Genomic DNA, 21280 nt, shown 5'->3' on the forward strand with positions numbered 1-21280 from the left:
CTCCGGGGCGGGGTACAGTATCTGAGGAGAGTTGTCATTCACATCCGATATGAAGACACTGACGGTCACGTTGCTGCTGAGCGGAGGAGAACCGTTGTCTCTGGCCATCACGTGCACTTTAAAACTCCTGAACTGTTCAAAATCAAACGACCTCACAGCGTGGATCACCCCCGTGTCTCCGTTAACAGATAGATAGGAGGACACCGGGGCACCGTTCACCTCACCGGCTAACAGAGAATAAATCACTGTACCGTTTTGTCTCCAGTCGGGGTCTCGAGCAGTAACGGAACATAAAGTGGAGCCAGGTTTGTTATTTTCAGTCACATATGCGCTGTAGGACTGTTCCTCAAACACAGGTGGGTTGTCGTTGATGTCTGCTACAGATAACTGAACAGTTTTAGAAGAGGACAGAGGTGGAGAGCCCTCGTCAGTGGCACTGATTGTAATGTTGTAATCAGACACTAGTTCACGGTCCAGTTGTCCTGTGGTCACTAGAGAATAATAGTTTTTAATAGAAGGAACCAACTTAAAAGGGACGTTTTCCTGAATGGAGCAGCGGACCTGTCGGTTATTCTCGGAGTCTCTATCCTGCACGTTAATGATGCCCACCTCTGTACCAGGTGACACGTTTTCAGGTATGGGATTAGTCAGTGATTTTAAACTGATAGCAGGTGGGTTGTCATTGACATCTGTTACATCTAAAAGTACTGTGCAAAAGGAGGTCAGACCTGGTCCGTCTTTTGCTCTTATTCGCATTTCGATTGATCGCTCACTCTCATAATCGATAGAACCGATAACTCGAATCTCTCCTGTCTTATGATCAAGTGAGAACAAAGAGACATGATCGTCAGATGTATGATCAAAACTGTAGGTAATATCGCCATTGGCTCCAGTGTCTGCATCAGTAGCGCTCACTGTAACAACTGGTGTATCTACAGGAGAGTTTTCAGGCAGGCTGGTTTTGTAAACGGCCTGACTAAACACTGGGGCGTTATCATTAGCATCCAGCACAGTGACGTGAATGATCGCAGTACCTGATCTCTGTGGAGAACCACCATCTAGAGCTGTGAGCAGTAATTTCAGTTCGTTCTCGTGCTCTCGGTCCAACTCTTTTACCAAAACCAATTCGGAGTGTTTCCGTCCGCTGCCCTCTGTAGCCACATTAATGGTGAAATGCTCATTATTCTGTAAACTGTAACGTTGAACAGTATTTGTACCAACATCTGCATCATGGGCATCTGTGAGTAAGAATCTAGCTCCTTTGTCTGCTGATTCTGTTATTTCAAATGAAATCAAGTCTTCACTAAACAGTGGGGCGTTGTCGTTTATATCTTGCACATGAATGCTGATACGATGGAGCTCTAAAGGATTTTCCAAAACAAGTTCCTCTTTTAAAATGCAGGTCGCCTTCTTACCACAAAGACTTTCCCTGTCGATCCTCTCAGTAACAATCAAATCTCCGGTGCTTAGATTAATATCAGAATACCGCTTGTCATTCCCGTCTGTGTCAATTCGAGCTTTACGCGAGGAAAGTGTGGCGATTCCGAGGCCGAGATCTTTGCCTATATTTCCAATCACAGACCCGCGTTTCATCTCCTCCGCAACAGAGTAGCTCACATCTCCAAACACGAAACGCAGGCCGATGAAAAAGAAAAAAACACAAAGGCGATACAGAGAAAATCTTCTGTTCACTGTATTCCCCATAATCGATCAAACATAAATCCTTTCCTTGGAAATTCTTTCCAGATGATCAAAAACGGTTGTATTCCTCGTTGTAATTAATGAATCCGAATATCATCACAATGTAGGCTTTTTGTATAGTCCTTAACCGACAGACACACCGCACCACAATAACGCTTTGCAATGGTGGTGAAGATTGGATGAAGCAGTGAACATGTTCGGCCTCGCTTGGTGGACAGTGACACCAAGAGTTAGAGTCAGTTATAGCACTGCAAAATGAAACAAGTAACAACTTCACTGCTATAATCAAGTGAAAACGTTCTGTTACTCAGTCATTATTTGGTGATTATAATGGCATTATCATCTAGAGTCTCCGGACATTTTGTACTAAACGGAAATGTGACAGCACTGGTGCTAGTCATTGACCCGCAGCTTTTGATTTCTAAATGATAGTCACATTGTGTCTCACTGAGAATCGAGGCAAGAGTTTATTTTTCATGACTCAGTGTTATTTGCCAACAGATATTCAAAAATATTGCAACAGGTGTCTCTACTAAATTGTATAATCCAACAAATTTCCATAAATTTACGTTAAGATTAAGTTTTAAACAACTTTCTTCAGTGTCTTAAAGTTCACCAAATTACAAGATGAGACAATCGAAGCAGGGAAAGGCTCTAAAATGGACTCAGGCCATTATCACTCCACTATCTTAGGCACAAAAGAGATACAGAAAAATGAAAAAGCATTGATAAATGCTGCCCTATCTCATGATTAACTGTCTGCTGCATAATTATATCCTTAAATGTGAATGCTCAGATGATTAGAAAATATAACTAACACATCTTAATGTAATGAAATAGAGGCAAACTATTTCATACAACTATGCTTATGTAGTTTACCTTTCCTTCTAAGCCACTATAGACACAAACACACAGTTGCATTATTTCATGCTGCTGTGCAAATATCTGCTCTCTTTTTTTTTCAATATAGTAGCAAAGCATCACCAACAAATAAAAGAAGTGTGTTCTTCTTAAAATAATCAATCAACACAAAAAAGTAATTGGCAAGACCTAACACAACATCAACAAACACTGATTATGAAGTTAGGTAGCACCAATCCGATCATCATACACTCATGCCTCAACTTTTGGGCAAATGCAGTAAGAAAGCTACTATTCAAGGCTTTGATAATCATCAAATGTCAAATTCTTCAATAAATGTATATGTCTTCCTAGCATTTGTCTGTGTTGAAGGATATAGAGAATGCAGGGGGCAGTCTGTCCTAATAATGGGTGGTGTGCAGAGCAGAGTGAACATTTGATTCCTCAGCTGGTCTACACTGACACCATGAGTAAAAATGAAATATAACAGTTTTGAAGAAATTATTTAAACAGACCATGTACTTTAGTGTTACTCAGTGAAGACTACATGATCCCTAAGAAACTCTCTATCTCCCTAAATTAAATAAATTTAAGAGTGGTGTTTCACTACAGCCATTTGGTCTTTCATTGAAGGTGAATTGGTCATTGTTAACATTTTAAATATCTACTTCAAGCTTCCTCCAAAGAACACATGAATTACACAGCTTGATCTAATAGAAGGTACATGATGAATAAATACAGTAACAAGAGTAGAGCGATAGGATACCCTTTAAGTCGCATTGATAGAGAAAAAAAAATGTTTTTAACTTTAACTTCACAGAGAGATTTAAAAACAAAGAGTGATAAGAATGCCTCCTGCATAGTAAAAGAACAATGCTAAACATGAACATGTGTGATCTGTTAATTAAGTTATACATATGCAATGAAAGTCACTGAACAAAAACAACTTTCAGTTCTCAATTTTCACTTTCCGTTGTGTTTTACCTGATAGAAAAGGTCACTCTAAAGAAAACCTAGAGTGTTAATTGCAAAATGAGATACAGATGTGTCTGAAAAGCAACTTGACTGAAATTATTATCTAAACACTTCAAGATTGAAAGAATAAAAGTCAGAGGTAAGTTGCCCCTGAAAATACAGCATGAGAGCAACAGTGCGGTTCAGCACCAAGGATAGAGACACAAAAGTCAAGCTGCAGCTCGATTCAAAAGACAGACAGAGACAAAGATGATGTTTTTACAACAGCTTTTAGAAAGAAGACACAAGAAATAATAAACAGTCTCTTGTGCAATGACCACTGAATTTGAAACTAAAAATTACATGGATCAACTTTTCGCCAAATTCTTGATGGGTTATCATGATCAGTCTGTATTAAAAATGAAAAAACTGAAGTAACTTCAGCTCACACCCAAATACATTAAGACATGTGTGTCACACATACCTCAGGTGAGTCATCACATTCTCCAAAGACTTCAGCAAAGTCAGATGGACTTTTCTTCAGAGTCTGGTCAGCAGGAAGTGTGTTGTCATTGTAAGATGTCACAAACTTAAAGTCACTGGTTCTAGAACCTGTTGTCAGGTATGCGTCATAGTTGTAAGCGCTGCGTAAAGTTCCTGTGCCGTCAACATCTGCGTAATTAGGAGGGAGATAAGCGCTGGGGATGGCCACTGCTCCATCAAACAACAGTCTGGGCTTTCTCCTGCGACAAAACCTCACACCCAGGATGATGATAATGAAGGTCAGAAAAAAGGTGGACACAGACACCAGCGCGATGATCAGATAAGAGGTCAGTTTGGAATTCTTCTCATCATAAGAAATATCCTTCAGTTCTGGCACCTCAGCCAAGTTATCAGAAATAAGTAAATACATGGAACACGTGGCAGAGAGAGAGGGCTGTCCGTTATCTTTCACTGCCACAATAAGGTTCTGCTTCATGCTGTCAGATTCAGAAATGTCCCGCTGTGTCCTGATCTCTCCGCTGTGGAGACCAATAGTGAAAAGTCCCGGATCAGTGGATTTCACTATATGATAGGACAGCCAGGCGTTCTGTCCGGAGTCCGCGTCCACCGCTATCACTTTGGACACCAGAGAGCCTCCGTGTGCAGCTTTGGGGACCAGCTCGGTCATGAACGAGTTGCCCTCCGGGGCGGGGTACAGTATCTGAGGAGAGTTGTCATTCACATCCGATATGAAGACACTGACGGTCACGTTGCTGCTGAGCGGAGGAGAACCGTTGTCTCTGGCCATCACGTGGACTTTAAAACTCCTGAACTGTTCATAATCAAACGACCTCACAGCGTGGATCACCCCCGTGTCTCCGTTAACAGATAGATAGGAGGACACCGGGGCACCGTTCACCTCACCGGATAACAGAGAATAAATCACTGTACCGTTTTGTCTCCAGTCGGGGTCTCGAGCAGTAACGGAACATAAAGTGGAGCCAGGTTTGTTATTTTCAGTCACATATGCGCTGTAGGACTGTTCCTCAAACACAGGTGGATTGTCGTTGATGTCTGCTACAGATAACTGAACAGTTTTAGAGGAGGACAGAGGTGGAGAGCCCTCGTCAGTGGCACTGATTGTAATGTTGTAATCAGACACTAGTTCACGGTCCAGTTGTCCTGTGGTCACCAGAGAATAATAGTTTTTAATAGAAGGAACCAACTTAAAAGGGACGTTTTGCTGAATGGAGCAACGCACCTGTCCGTTACTCTCAGAGTCTCTATCCTGCACGTTAATGATGCCCACCTCTGTACCAGGTGACACGTTCTCAGGTATGGGATTAGTCAGTGACTTAATGGACGTAAGAGGAGCGTTGTCATTTGCATCTGTGATATCAATAATTAATGTAGAAGATGACACTAATCCAAGACCATCCGTGGCTGTAATTTGTATTTCATAGGCGGACAACTCCTCATAATCTATTGCGCCACTGACTTTCACTTCACCAGTGGTCTGATCGAGAGAAAATACGTTGTTACTTTCATCTGAAATGTGATCAAAATCATACGTCACCTCTCCATTAATTCCCTCGTCTGCATCAGTAGCGCTCACTGTGACCACTACAGTATCTGGAGGAGAGTTTTCAGGCAGACTGGCTTTATAAACGGCCTGGCTAAACACTGGGGCGTTATCATTAGCATCCAGTACAGTGACGTGTATGACTACTGTACCTGATCTCTGAGGTGCGCCTCCGTCTGTTGCCACAAGCACAATCGTTAGCTCCTGTTGTTGTTCTCTGTCCAGCTCCTTCTCTAAAACTAACTCGCTGTATTTCCCTCCACCGCTTTTTGCAATTACATTCAACCTAAAGTTTTCGTTTGCCTCGATACTATAACCCTGGATGGCGTTTTGTCCGACATCTGCATCGTGGGCCTCATCTAAACGATAGCGGCTTCCTTTAATTGCTGATTCACTGATTTCAAATTTTATTCTATTCTTTTTAAACTGTGGGGAATTATCGTTGATATCCTGAACGTGAACACTGATGCGATGCAGCTCTAAAGGGTTCTCTAAAACAAGTTCCTGTTTCACAATGCAAGATGCTTTTTTGCCACACAGCCCCTCTCGGTCAATCCTATCAGCAACAATGACATCGCCAGTACTCAGATTAATGTCACAGTACCGTTTGCTGTTCCCGTCTGCATCAATACGAGCCTTTCGAGCTCTCAGTTTGCCCACCTCAAGTCCAAGATCGTTCGCAATATTTCCAACAATGGAGCCGCGTTTCATCTCCTCTGGAAAAGAATAAGACACATCTCCACAGACGGTTTCCAGCGCGAGAAGAAACATCCCCAACGCGGTAACCAGGCCGCGTGCTGAAAATGCTTTGTGCTTCATTTTCCTGCAAGGCCAGTGTCGAATCCACCACAACAAAGACTTGTCCAATTCAAAAATACAGCCAAACGTAATCCTCTCTGGATAACAAATTCACGTTCGATTACAAATGTTGCGACTTCGCTGCTTTAACCACCAGACAATCTATCATGGATGGCAAATGTGCAAGCTCTTAGAGTAACACAACGTAACCCCTCACGTAAAGCTAGTGGACAGCGACACTGTGAGCAAATTGTAGGTATTACAAAATACTTGAACAATCGAGTACTCTGATCAGAAAGACAAAAACATCATATTCGAGGCTGCAATTCGACCCAAACATAAATAAATGACCAATATAAATATAAAGTGGCGTTTTCTGTTGTAAAGGCAAGTGTGAAGATTCCTTCAGGAAATTGACAGTGGAAATCTGTCGGCATTTACTTGGTTTCAACACCATGGATAGATAGCCAGTCTCATGTAACGCATATCAGAGCCCATATGTAGTATACGTTTCAGATGATGAAACAAGCTGCACAACGAAAGTGATAACAAAACTGTTGACTTATTTCTGAACATAATCCAATAATTTATATCATAAAATGACTACTATTCAACAGAACTTTAAACAAACAATAGGCTATTGTGGCTAACGATGATATGAACAACAGGGAGATGAGGAATATGATGCATCTATGAAAAAAACATGCAGGCTTGCATAGCCTTTTCATCAGCAGGATAAAATACCAGCCAAATCTCGTACCTGATACATGTATATCAAAAAATTCTGATGTACCAATTTACATTTGCATGAATAGTTCAGGATATTTCGTGCATGCACTGGACAAGTATGGAGGTTGAAAATGTAGAATTCAACCAAAAATTACAGAATACATATCATGTCAATGACTATTTTCAAACGCTTAACATTATTTTTAAATAAAGACAGATTTATAAGTTAGTAGTCATTTTTGAGCAATCACTGACTGAAGTCTACCCCATTGGCAACCACCAATTAAATGATTAAAGTGGGTTTAAGTCATGAAAGCCAAGCTGCCCTTAATTTGTCCGATTAAAACGTGAGGATTAGCCTACCTCTAGGGGCTCCAACAAATCTTGAAACACAAATCACAATTTACTTCAAAGATGAGATGCTGTCTGCACAGAGACTCTGATGAACTGCATGACACATGCAACAGAAAATGAAGCTATAAAGTACAACTATTCAGAGTAAGAATAAAATACACTACAGCATCCAGTAAGTATCAGCATCTCTTTAGCAGAATTTGAGATCAGAAACCTGCATGATTCAACTTAGCATCACAGGCAGGGATAAAGAAGTGACCAGACAGTTATGGCGCTAGATAGCCCTAATATTTATGTGTGGAAATGTTTTTGTGAGTGCTCACATATTCAATATACACTGAATACACCTGAAGTTTAGATAAGGATACAGTATGCTTGTAAAGTTAACCAAAATACCAAAGTCAGATATTATATAGCTAAAACCATTGTGCTGTATTTTTGGGGTAAATTTACTAGATTAATGACTTTTTTTTGATAGTTTCTTTTGTCCAATGGCTAATCTAAAAAAAATGAGAACACAGCAAAACATTATCCATTATCAGACTCAATATCCATCTAAGACCTATGTATTATCCTATGCAATGTTCAATACAATGTTGCTGTAAAGTTAATTCATTAAAATGTCCTAAATAAATGGAATAATGGTAACTTCATAGTCTGCAAACATTTTGCTCTAAACCTAGACAATAATGTGCACATGTACTGATGCCAGGCATTCACATGCACTTTTTATTTCTAAATGATAGTCATACTGTCCCCCACAGATAACCAAGGCAACAGCTTGTTTAACATGACTCAATGTTATTTTCCAGCAGAGAATCACATATATTAAAACAAGTGTCTCCACTAATCCAAAATATTTCCATTAGTTTATGTTTTGATCAAGTTTTGAACAGCAATCTACAGTTTCTTAATGTTCATCCAATGACCAGATGAGGCAATCAGAGAAAGGGAAGTCTTTAAAATGGACTCAAGCCATCATTATGCCACGTGCTTGAAGCACAAAAAATATAGTCAAAGAAATGCATTGACACCAGCAATGCAGATCAGTCCCAGAACCATCATGGTCAATTGTCTGCAGCATAATTATATCCTTGAAGTTGTGTGCTGGAATAATTAGAAAACATAATGAATCCTTCTTTTTGTTATGTAGAAGCAAACTATTTCATTCAAACTATGAGTGTCAGCCTAAGCCACTGTGTAAATGATTAGTCTTTCTTCTTCAATACAGTTCATGTTAAAAAAAAAGAGGAAGAAAAAAGAAAAAAAAGACATGATTGTTGTGATCTCAAACCTCAGTTTTTGTGCAACTGCTGTCACAGAGCTTCAGTCAGTATAAAGTATGTGTCTACGGGTGGTGTTTTAGGCAGACTGAACATTTGGTTCCTTAGCTGGCCTATAGTGACACCATGAGTAAAGATTAAATACAACAGTTTTACAGAACTGACTGAAACAGATCATGTCCATTATTGTTACTTGGGCAATACTCAATACGTGTTCACTAAGAAACTGTCCCTGCCTCATATTGAATAGAATCACAGTGGTGTTTCAGAACAGCTATTTGGTCATTCATTGAAGGGGAACTGGTCATTGTTATCACTGGAAATATCTGCTTCAAGCTTCTTCCAAAAACACACATGACTTACACAGCAAGAACGAATTGAAGACACACTGCACAAATACAACAGCAAAATGTTTCTGACTTTAATATTCCAGAGAGATTTAAAACTAAAAGGGCGTAAGTTTCTCCTAAGTAAAAGAACATTAAAAACCCTGGACAGAAGGGATATGTGAATGAACTTGAATGACATGAAATGTTATTCACTGACCAAAAGCAGAACCAGTATTCAAATGCAATTACAAAATAGAATAAAGATTTGTCAGGTAAATTATAATCTATAAAACTTGGTGATCATAAAACTTAATGATAATTGAATAAAGTCAAATAAAATAAAAGGCAGAGGTGAGTTGTTCCTGAACATAAAGCAAGATATCAACAGTGAGGTTCAGCACCAAGGACAGAGACACAAAGAACAAGCTGCAGCTCGACTCAAAAAACAGACTGAGACGACAATGATATGTAAACAGGGTTTAGGAAAAAGATATGGAAAACAGTAATTAGTAGCATGTCCTCCAGTGACCACAGAATTTAAAATATCTAGCGAACACAATGAAAGAACTGGCATTGTTATTATTTTGTGTAATCCTGTTCCATATTGTTTGTTTTTTTTTTGTTCTTTTTTTTAAGTAAAAGAAAAACTGAAATTAACAGACAGCCTAATCGAGGAGTGTAATGAGTTCAACTATCTCTCTCTCTCTCTCACACACACACACAGACTCACACACATTACATGGTAACCTGAAAAAAAAAAGAAAAAAATCTATGTACCATAGAAGAATTAAGAAACTGCAGACCATGAAGGATGAATGGCAACATAGAACACTAAAGGTACAGACCATGATATGTTTTTCAAGATATGAGAAGTTTCCTATGAAAGGGGAGGACACAGTACCCACAACATGCATGGAAAATATTTCCTGGAGTTTTTCAAAACTCAAAAAGAGAATATCCGTGTGTCTGATAAAATAATGGATCAGATATCTGATGCCCTTACCTCAGGAGAAGCATCACAATCTCCAAAAACCTCAGCAAAGTCAGATGGACTTTTCTTCAGAGTCTGGTCAGCAGGAAGTGTGTTGTCATTGTAAGACGTCACAAACTTAAAGTCACTGGTTCTAGAACCTGTTGTCAGGTATGCGTCATAATTGTAAGCGCTGCGTAAAGTTCCTGTGCCGTCAACATCTGCGTAATTAGGAGGGAGATAAGCGCTGGGGATGGCGACTGCTCCATCAAACAACAGTCTGGGCTTTCTCCTGCGACAAAACCTCACACCCAGGATGATGATAATGAAGGTCAGAAAAAAGGTGGACACAGACACCAGCGCGATGATCAGATAAGAGGTCAGTTTGGAATTCTTCTCATCGTAAGAAATATCCTTCAGTTCTGGCACCTCAGCCAAGTTATCAGAAATAAGTAAATACATGGAACACGTGGCAGAGAGAGAGGGCTGTCCGTTATCTTTCACTGCCACAATAAGGTTCTGCTTCATGCTGTCAGATTCAGAAATGTCCCGCTGTGTCCTGATCTCTCCGCTGTGGAGACCAATAGTGAAAAGTCCCGGATCAGTGGATTTCACTATATGATAGGACAGCCAGGCGTTCTGTCCGGAGTCCGCGTCCACCGCTATCACTTTGGACACCAGAGAGCCTCCGTGTGCAGCTTTGGGGACCAGCTCGGTCATGAACGAGTTGCCCTCCGGGGCGGGGTACAGTATCTGAGGAGAGTTGTCATTCACATCCGATATGAAGACACTGACGGTCACGTTGCTGCTGAGCGGAGGAGAACCGTTGTCTCTGGCCATCACGTGGACTTTAAAACTCCTGAACTGTTCATAATCAAACGACCTCACAGCGTGGATCACCCCCGTGTCTCCGTTAACAGATAGATAGGAGGACACCGGGGCACCGTTCACCTCACCGGATAACAGAGAATAAATCACTGTACCGTTTTGTCTCCAGTCGGGGTCTCGAGCAGTAACGGAACATAAAGTGGAGCCAGGTTTGTTATTTTCAGTCACATATGCGCTGTAGGACTGTTCCTCAAACACAGGTGGGTTGTCGTTGATGTCTGCTACAGATAACTGAACAGTTTTAGAGGAGGACAGAGGTGGAGAGCCCTCGTCAGTGGCACTGATTGTAATGTTGTAATCAGACACTAGTTCACGGTCCAGTTGTCCTGTGGTCACCAGAGAATAATAGTTTTTAATAGAAGGAACCAACTTAAAAGGGACGTTTTGCTGAATGGAGCAGCGGACCTGTCGGTTATTCTCAGAGTCTCTATCCTGCACGTTAATGATGCCCACCTCTGTACCAGGTGACACGTTCTCAGGTATGGGGTTAGTCAGTGATTTCAGATATATCACTGGAGCATTGTCATTCTTATCAGTAACATCTATTAACACTTTGGCATAAGATGTTAAACCTAAACCATCTTTAGCTTGTATTCTCATTTCAAAAGAACTACTTTCTTCAAAGTCAATAACACCAGTTACTCTAATTTCTCCAGTTTTAGGGTCAATTGAGAAAACATTTACATCGTCATCAGATATGTGGCCAAAATCGTATGTTACATCTCCATTCACTCCTTCATCTGCGTCAATAGCACTAACATGAAGCACTATTGTATCTACAGGAGAGTTTTCAGGCAGACTGGCTTTATAAACGGCCTGGCTAAACACTGGGGCGTTATCATTAGCATCCAGTACAGTGATATGTATGACTACTGTACCTGATCTCTGGGGAGAGCCTCCATCTAGAGCTGTAAGGAGCAAATTGATCTCTTTCTGTTTCTCTCGATCAAGTGTATTCTCCAGTACGAGTTCAACCTTGTTGCTGTCAACAGCAAGAATGAAGTTGTCATTCTTTTGAAGGTTGTACCTTTGAACAGCATTTTGACCTATGTCTGCATCATGGGCCTCCTCGATAGAGAAGCGGTTACCCTTGTCTGCTGACTCACTTATTTCCATTTCAATCAAATGTTCTCTAAATTTTGGCGAGTTGTCGTTTACGTCTTGAATATGAAGACTCAGTCGATGAAGCTCCAAATGATTTTCTAACACCAGATCTACTTTCACAACACACGAGGGTTTCTTGCCACAAAGGTTTTCTCTGTCAATTCTCTCCGATGTCACCAAATCTCCGGTACTCAGATTAATGTCACAGTAACGCTTCCGAGTTCCCTCAAAATCAAGTCGGGCCTTTCTTGAAGAAAATGTCCTCAGATCAAGGCCGAGATCTTTGGCTATATTTCCAATAACAGAGTCGCGTTTTATCTCTTCGGGAATAGAATAACTCAGGTCTCCATTAACGAGGTGCAGCGTTATGATAAATGATGCGAAGCAGAAGGTCGGACGAAGCAAGGAAAATCCTTTGTCTCCCATCCTGACACAAGATTGCTTCTTGGCTTGAACAATATGTATTCTCCGATGCGAAAAGAAAAAAGCTAACCAAAAAGACAAAATAATCCGACACTTCACAGCAACGTACACGATAAATATGGACGAAAATGTAACTGTTTCTAGGGATAATCTGCAGCTGGTATCTATGTACTAGTAGTGGGTGGAGTGGGGATTGTCTTTTATCCATCAGCCAACAGCGACACCATGAGTCTGTTTATTATTACCTTCACAAAATAAATTGTCCTTCTCAAAGTCTCAGACCATATTGACATAATATTCACTCGCGGTCAAGTGAACCCTTCATGTGTTTCAAATAGTTATCATTATTATTATTTTTTTTTTCAAGAGACTCAAGTGGTCTATTTGTTATATTTGTCTCAGATCTGGAGCCGTTTAGCACAGTGAACATGACCTCGAAGGGACGTGTTTTGGAATATTTTGCCTTTACATTACCTTTCTCAAACGTCCTACATACAGGACGTCTGCAAGAACACGTATACAAAATTGTGGATGAATTCCTTATATTACGAAAATGACATAAGGCAATCACATGAAGTTAAAACAATCTTTAGTCTTCACGGCGCATACTGGACATTAAATGATTGTTATTGTCATCATTAAAACGCAAACGAGATGACTCATGAGAAAAACACTGCTCCACTTGCGTTTGCGCTTGTACGCATGAGGACTGTTTAAGCACCATGGACAGATACCTTGAAATTTGATAAGACTGATGGCACAAAGATGAACGCTATGTTAGTTTCTAAAAGTTCATAAGACTAAACGAATAAGAGTTAGACGTAATTCCATACAATTAAACAGTGATTTATACATGGACCTAAACTGTTGGCTCCCTATCATTAGACTGACTTAGAAATCACAGCTATGTTTTAATCACGTGCTGACAAGTGATGGTCAGTGACATATGCTGATGCCTAAAACGTTTTACGGCAACTATTGTGAAAATTAAGACTCTGGTGGTAAAAATGTTGTTGCATCTATGAGGAAATTCATGAGGAAAATTTTCTTCTGGCAAACATCAGGTTGAAGAATTTTTTTCTTCAACACAAATTTCAGTATATTTGAAAGCTGATCAATCCCAGTTAAAATAATCCACAAAAAAAGCAACGTTATAATACCAACGACCAACGAACTAACAAGCGTATCAAGACAAGCCATTTAGTGAATAAAATATTTAAAATTTTATTTATCTGAGATAATTACTGGAGAAAAATCCAGCAAACGAGTGTATGTGTAGACACTAGGTTAAAAATAGGAAAAGACAGTGAAGACCACATGGTTTTCACCCTAAAAAAAGAAAGAAAAACATAATCATGCAATGATGTACTGAAGTAATTTACGATCAAAGAGGTAACGGATAAGGAAATTTCCAAACCTTTACTCAAACAGTCGTTTAACAGACACACAATCACATTAACATGGTAACGATATCAGCAAATGCCTCAGCCAAACAACAGTATAATACTTTGCGGGGTCCTACCTCTACAGACGGCTCTAAATCTTCGAACGGATCAGCAAAGTCAGTTGGACTTTTCTTCAGAGTCTGGTCAGCAGGAAGTGTGTTGTCATTGTAAGATGTCACAAACTTAAAGTCACTGGTTCTAGAACCTGTTGTCAGGTATGCGTCATAGTTGTAAGCGCTGCGTAAAGTTCCTGTGCCTTCAACATCTGCGTAATTTGGAGGGAGATAAGCGCTGGGGATGGCCACTGCTCCATCAAACAACAGTCTGGGCTTTCTTCTGCGACAAAACCTCACACCCAGGATGATGATAATGAAGGTCAGGAAAAAGGTGGACACAGACACCAGCGCGATGATCAGATAAGAGGTCAGTTTGGAATTTTTCTCATCATAAGAAATATCCTTCAGTTCTGGCACCTCAGCCAAGTTATCAGAAATAAGTAAATACATGGAACACGTGGCAGAGAGAGAGGGCTGTCCGTTATCTTTCACTGCCACAATAAGGTTCTGCTTCATGCTGTCAGATTCAGAAATGTCCCGCTGTGTCCTGATCTCTCCGCTGTGGAGACCAATAGTGAAAAGTCCCGGATCAGTGGATTTCACTATATGATAGGACAGCCAGGCGTTCTGTCCGGAGTCCGCGTCCACCGCTATCACTTTGGACACCAGAGAGCCTCCGTGTGCAGCTTTGGGGACCAGCTCGGTCATGAACGAGTTGCCCTCCGGGGCGGGGTACAGTATCTGAGGAGAGTTGTCATTCACATCCGATATGAAGACACTGACGGTCACGTTGCTGCTGAGCGGAGGAGAACCGTTGTCTCTGGCCATCACGTGGACTTTAAAACTCCTGAACTGTTCATAATCAAACGACCTCACAGCGTGGATCACCCCCGTGTCTCCGTTAACAGATAGATAGGAGGACACCGGGGCACCGTTCACCTCACCGGATAACAGAGAATAAATCACTGTACCGTTTTGTCTCCAGTCGGGGTCTCGAGCAGTAACGGAACATAAAGTGGAGCCAGGTTTGTTATTTTCAGTCACATATGCGCTGTACGACTGTTCCTCAAACACAGGTGGATTGTCGTTGATGTCTGCTACAGATAACTGAACAGTTTTAGAGGAGGACAGAGGTGGAGAGCCCTCGTCAGTGGCACTGATTGTAATGTTGTAATCAGACACTAGTTCACGGTCCAGTTGTCCTGTGGTCACCAGAGAATAATAGTTTTTAATAGAAGGAACCAACTTAAAAGGGACGTTTTGCTGAATGGAGCAGCGGACCTGTCGATTATTCTCAGAGTCTCTATCCTGCACGTTAATGATGCCCACCTCTGTACCAGGTGACACGTTCTCGGGTATGGGGTTAGTCAGTGATTTCAGATATATCACTGGAGAATTATCATTTACATCAGTAACATCTATTAAAACTTTGGCGTAAGAGGTTAAACCTAAACCATCTTTAGCTTTCACCCTCATTTCAAAAGAACTACTTTCTTCAAAGTCAATCACACCAGTAACTCTAATTTCTCCAGTTTTAGGCTCAATAGAGAAAACATTTAAATAGTCATCAGATATGTGGCCAAAATCATATGTCACATCTCCATTCACTCCTTCATCTGCGTCAGTAGCACTAACATGAAGCACTATTGTATCTGGAGGAGAGTTTTCAGGCAGACTGGCTTTATAAACGGCCTGGCTAAACACTGGGGCGTTATCATTAGCATCCAGTACAGTGACATGTATGACTACTGTACCTGATCTCTGAGGAGAGCCACCATCTAGAGCTGTAAGGAGCAAATTTATCTCTTTCTGTTTCTCACGATCAAGTTTATTCTCCAGTACAAGTTCAACCTTGTTGCTGTCAACAGTGAGAATAAAGTTGTCATTCTTCTGAAGGTTGTACCTTTGAACAGCATTTTGACCTATGTCTGCATCATGGGCCTCCTCGATAGAGAAGCGGTTACCCTTTTCAGCTGACTCACTTATTTCCATTTCAAGCAAATTATCATTGAATTGTGGCGAATTATCGTTTATATCTTGAATATGAAGACTTAGTCGATGAAGCTCCAAAGGATTTTCTAACACCAGATCTACTTTCACAACACACGAGGGTTTCTTGCCGCAAAGGTTTTCTCTGTCAATTCTCTCCGATGTCACCAAATCTCCGGTACTCAGATTAATGTCACAGTAACGCTTCCGAGTTCCCTCAAAATCAAGACGGGCATTTCTTGAAGAAAATGTCATCAGATCAAGGCCGAGATCTTTGGCTATATTTCCAATAACAGAGTCGCGTTTCATCTCTTCGGGAATAGAATAACTCAGGTCTCCATTAACGAGGTGCAGCGTTATGATAATTAAGGCGAAGCAGAAGATCGGACGAAGCACTGAAAATCCTTTGTCTCCCATCTTCGGGACAAACAAAACACGTCCACGGCTTTTACAACTCGTTTTATAGACCAAACGATTTAATTCTGAAATGCAGTCAATAATCCAGGATTTTAGACAGAGAATCCACTGGAAAAATAGTCGTGGAACGAAGCAGTTCTTTAGAGAAATTACAACCGATTATGATGCAGTAACAGTGGGTGGAGATGTCTGCGCTACTGTTGTGCTGGCCTACAGCGGCACCATGAGTCGCTTTTCACTTTTTGCACCTGAATGCAGTCTTCCTCCGACAAAGCCTAAACTTACCTTATCTTACACCGTGTGTCACATACAAAACATAAACGCTACAATATATTGCATAATGTTCAAACATAAATAAGATTAAAGGAGACAATTTTGTTTTTTAGATTCGCATTAAGAAAGCATGGTACAACATGCAACTTTCAGCAGCATGGAAAAACTACAGAGGGTCCTAAATAAATACAAATCTGAATTATTATTTATATCACTACACAATATTAATAATATGACATATATATGTCAGGGACGATGTACAACAAACAGTAATCTCATATAAAGAGACGAGATGTATTGTTTAAGTTCAAGTTTAATTGTCATGTATATAATCATTCAGGTATAATCATCATGGAATGTTTTTACGTAACAATTTGTTTAATAAAAAAAGTGTGAAATAGAATTGTAATGAAAAATAGAAAACTTAATAATGGTTTCTATGGAAGAAACAAGAATAAACAATTAAGTAGAATGGTTGATGAATTGTTAACAGTAATGGGAGAGGGTGGGTGTGATTCTTTAGCCTTAATCTTTTCCTCTGAGCAAAGTTGTACAAAGCTTTCCAGTGATCAAGGTGCAGCATTAGCTGTTAGCTGTTAGCTAATATTTTTAATTTTTATTTAACACATTTCTGAATACAAAACTAAGCTCTCAGTTAAACTTGTTATTTATATTCAATACATCACAATGATGAGACTATTGTGATTTCCTACTCAAAACTTTCAAGGCATGTCTGTAAAGTGACCTGATTAATGTTCAGGTTATCTTGCTTGATTAGGCCAGTATGAAGTACAATAGTTAGAATCAGAAAACATCAGTTTATTCAGATGTACTTTGGATGCTTCAACAGTAAGTAAGTTTCTGATAGCAAGAGAGCAGATAGTGCACAGTAGTTAAAAGCTTTCTGATCTTGTTACTCGTGAACTATGGAGTAATTTATGGATGAAATCACATCAAAAAAGATGTCTAAAAATTGTGCTGCTAAACATTGTGGTTGATCTATAATAAATGCTACACACATGCTTATTGGTATAGCTCATTTGAAGCTCTATTTTTGTTATTATGTTGAATCTAGTGGCATCTAGCGGCGTAGTTGGGGATTGTGAGGCCCTGTGCTCTCCCTCCCATTCCAAGTGTGCCACAGCATACCTAGAGCCTGTGTTTAGTTTGTCCATGCTGGGTCCAGTATGAATATGGCAGACACAGTGGAATAGGATCTGTGACATCCGTAGATATAAACGGTTCTAAGGCAACAAAAACATAACAATTATTATTTTCAGGTGATGATACACTAATAAAAACACTAATAAAAACATTATTATCATTATGAGCAGTAGTAGCACTAGTACCAGTAGTTAAAATGTCACAAATTCACAAAATATAGTGAAAATGGGAAAATAAGTTTCTAGTTGTACTATTTGTTTCAGGACCATGGACAGTGACAATAGGATGATCACATGGCATGGGAGCACTTGTTCTACAAAAATAGACTCTGAAGGCTTTTTATTCTGAGTTACCATTTTGTCTCCAGTCACAAGCAGTCACTTATTGCAAATGGTATCAGATTATGATGAATAATTTACGATTATTAATCATAATTAACATAACCATCTTCAACATGCCAAGCCATGTTTGTGCTATAACAACAGGAATATGATGTGAGGCCAAAAAACGTAAAAGCCACACTGACAGTAGGCAGTAAGATAGCCAGAACAACCACACAAAACTGTCAGTAGAAGATTTTCCATACCACCGAAAGCAGCACACATACAAATATTATTGCCTTCTTGGTCTTTTCTAGTCATCAACATCAGTAAGTACAATTCACTTCTTTCTAACTCCACGTCCCAAGATACTTTTCATTTTTAAAGCTGCAGTCTACAGCTGCAACCAGTGCTAAGTCAAGGGAATTCACTTTGAGAAACAAAAGGTTAAATAAAACATTTTTCACGTGACTAGTAGTAATCTGCGAGCCCTAAGGAACACTTTGATGCAATGAGCTCCACGAGACACATTATCACACATAAGACAGACAGTAGGCAACAATGAAATTCTGATCCTGTGCATTTCTCTAGTGTCTTTATACAATGAGCTTTAGATCTACTGAATCATCCAGATGTTATGGTGTTATTATGAACTGTTTCTCTGTACAAGTTGCTTGTAAATTTCTTCTACTTACTAAACATATTTTGCTATCTAAACTGCACACAGCAAACTTCTGGTTTCTGTTGTTGGTATTTGTTGTTGTAATAACTAACAAATTTGCTATGAGACTACATGGTTCTAGAAACTATAGCCTAAAACTGGACATGAATCTACCTTTAAGATTGATCACCAGCTGCTTTGCCTTTCAGCTTTTTCTTATATATTCTAGCTTCAGTATAGCCAACTGGCCAGCAGCCTGACCATCTCCTCATGAAAATGTGTTTTCTCAGGCCCCTGGTGAATCCCTCAGGTCATACAAAACTTGAAACCTGAGCTGAAATTCTGTGCGGCACACTCAGAAGTCAGTTATTTCTCCACATTGTTGCTTCAAATGTAAACAATATATCTATATCTTTAATCTAAATATCAGTTCATGGGATAATTCAATTCTGTACTACAGTAATTCAATTTCTCAATTCTCTCCTTTTCTTCCTCTTAATGTACCGCAACATATTTGACTCCAGCAAGATAAAAGTGATCATTAGGTTATGTTTCGCTCATACTAATAATTCAGTAACATTACACATTCACACAGTCATTCATAAGATCGGAAATTAACTGAAAATTGTCAACATTTACATTTACATTTAGTCATTTAGCTGACGCTTAAGCGACTTACAGAGAAGCAAAAAATCAAGGTACGGTGCAATAAGAAAGTGTTGAGACAATTCTTTAAAGGGGTAGATTTAGTGTGTCCATTTGTTGGTAGAGCTAATAGAGGAGGTGCTCTCTGAAGAGCTTCAGGAGTTTTTTTTAAAAAAGGTAGAGAGACGCCCCTGCTTTGGTAGAAACTGGTAGCGTATTCCACCAACGGGGAACAACAGACGAGAAGAGTCTGACCTGCCTTGAGCGAACAGGTGGCAGAGTCAGGCATAGTTAATTGGAGGAATCCAACGGCCGTGAGGTAACATATGCCTGTATAAGGGCATTCGAGTAGGTAGGTGCAGTACCAGAGGCGAACGTTAAATGTTACCTTTCTTATCTTTCTTAGTTGTCGCATAAAAAAGAATTTAACTTAATTTACTCACCAGTACAGTAGTGTTGAAATATGAGCAGGAAATGGTGGTTTTCATGTATGTCCAACGTTTTCTACAAGCAAAGGTTTTCCCTCAGGAAGCAGACAAACCTAAGAAGAGAAAAAAAATATTAATATTAAATGTTGTGTCGTATACTGTACTTTCTACTGGAGTGCAGCTCATAAATTACCCCTTTCGAACAACCTAGAAAAATCACAGCATGCGCAATTGGTATTGCATTTCGAAACTAGATTTTCAAATGAACAAGTTTATTATACTTGGTCTATACACGCTATAATAAGTTGGGGAAAAGGTCAAATACAATACAAGACAACAATTTTTCATTGTGAGTCAAGATGCTGTCAGGATAACATATGATGAACATTCACGCACCTCTCCGTCTTTGATACACTTTCAAAGCCACTGACAAAAGCTGATCCTCTGCAGATGAAGAAAAGAAATATGTAGGGAACAATGAATGAATGTTAATAGAGCAAAGTTCACATATGCATATACAACGAGTGCATCTGCCACAAACAAACATTTGACAGTGCTACCTAGATTATATGAGCACTACTTGCTTTAAAACATGACGTCCTTATGGGGAGTTTTTGGCGGCACTGTGAGCTCTTATTAAATGACTGCTGGGTTGGACGAGGGTTCACCATGTCCTGCCTTTGTTTTATGTTGGTACAACTGCAACAACTTTGAACGCAAACGACGACATTTAAAGTCATGTTACTTACCAGGTAGCGTGGTTGAATCCTAGTAACTAGCCAGTCAGCTTTTGTAAAACGAGACTTACATGCTAGTACTATTAGAGTTAGTGACGCTGACGACTATTAAGCTAGTATTAACTATTGCATTAACTTTGGCCACTTTTGTTGCCGTGTTGGTTGTATAGGTGAAGACGTTAATGATTAATACATTTCCTTAATGTGTTGCTGCCACGTCTTGTACTTTTACATTTTATTTTAAACCCCAATGGAGACAGCGTGGAGCAGAAGAGCACAGAGGTAGAGTAACACGTGATTTATGAATGGGGGGGATTCTTTTGTTTGACGGACCGGAGCTTAACCTTAATTACTTCCGCGTCAATTTGAATATTTAAATATCTATTTAAATATGTAATGAATTAGTTTACCAAGTGTCACATTCATTCATTTCAGGATTTAAATAGCCACATCCATATTTTTTACGTAAGATTTAGATGAAACATTTAAAATAATATGATTATAATTCTAAACTAGTGGCTGGGACCTTTGTTTATCTTAACTGCAGATGTCTTTATTTGAAGCAGGCTTATATCAGAGACATGATTTCTGATTCCTTCTATTAACTTTGTATATTTGCATATATTTTAGTATGAAGGGTCCTTTTCTGATCTGCTCTCATTTGCCTTGCCCTTGTTATTTTTTTT

At 39.7% G+C, this 21280-nt stretch overlaps 2 protein-coding genes and 1 long non-coding RNA gene across 12 annotated transcripts in view; all 3 read right to left on the reverse strand.

The window, feature by feature from the left end:
- Positions 1-2039, reverse strand: part of LOC113745756 (protocadherin gamma-A11-like) — a 5730-nt gene extending 3691 nt beyond the window's left edge. The window contains exon 1 of the mRNA XM_027278682.1: positions 1-2039. Coding sequence (XP_027134483.1) covers positions 1-1704 — 1704 coding nt within the window. The 5' untranslated portion in view covers positions 1705-2039.
- LOC104930405 (protocadherin gamma-C5) overlaps positions 1-16381 on the reverse strand; it is a 260504-nt gene extending 244123 nt beyond the window's left edge. For 2 of the 10 annotated variants that reach the window (XM_027278267.1, XM_027278255.1), the window contains exon 1: positions 13982-16381. In XM_027278267.1, coding sequence (XP_027134068.1) covers positions 13982-16366 — 2385 coding nt within the window. In that variant the 5' untranslated portion in view covers positions 16367-16381. Of the gene's footprint in view, positions 1-4000; positions 6526-10077; positions 12781-13981 lie in introns of those variants that run through there. The other 8 variants (XM_027278234.1, XM_027278224.1, XM_027278309.1 and 5 more) reach the window with 6 other exon arrangements.
- A 762-nt stretch (positions 16382-17143) lies between these two features.
- On the reverse strand, positions 17144-20882 carry LOC113745710 (uncharacterized). The gene is made up of 4 exons (XR_003462334.1): positions 20607-20882; positions 20254-20301; positions 19873-19970; positions 17144-17883 (listed from the first exon to the last, which is right to left on the reverse strand). It is a non-coding gene; the product is annotated as an uncharacterized LOC113745710 (long non-coding RNA).
- Between the last annotated feature and the right edge of the window lie 398 nt (positions 20883-21280).

Source organism: Larimichthys crocea, chromosome I (assembly GCF_000972845.2).
Source record: "Larimichthys crocea isolate SSNF chromosome I, L_crocea_2.0, whole genome shotgun sequence".
In the NCBI taxonomy this organism is placed as follows: domain Eukaryota; kingdom Metazoa; phylum Chordata; class Actinopteri; family Sciaenidae; genus Larimichthys; species Larimichthys crocea.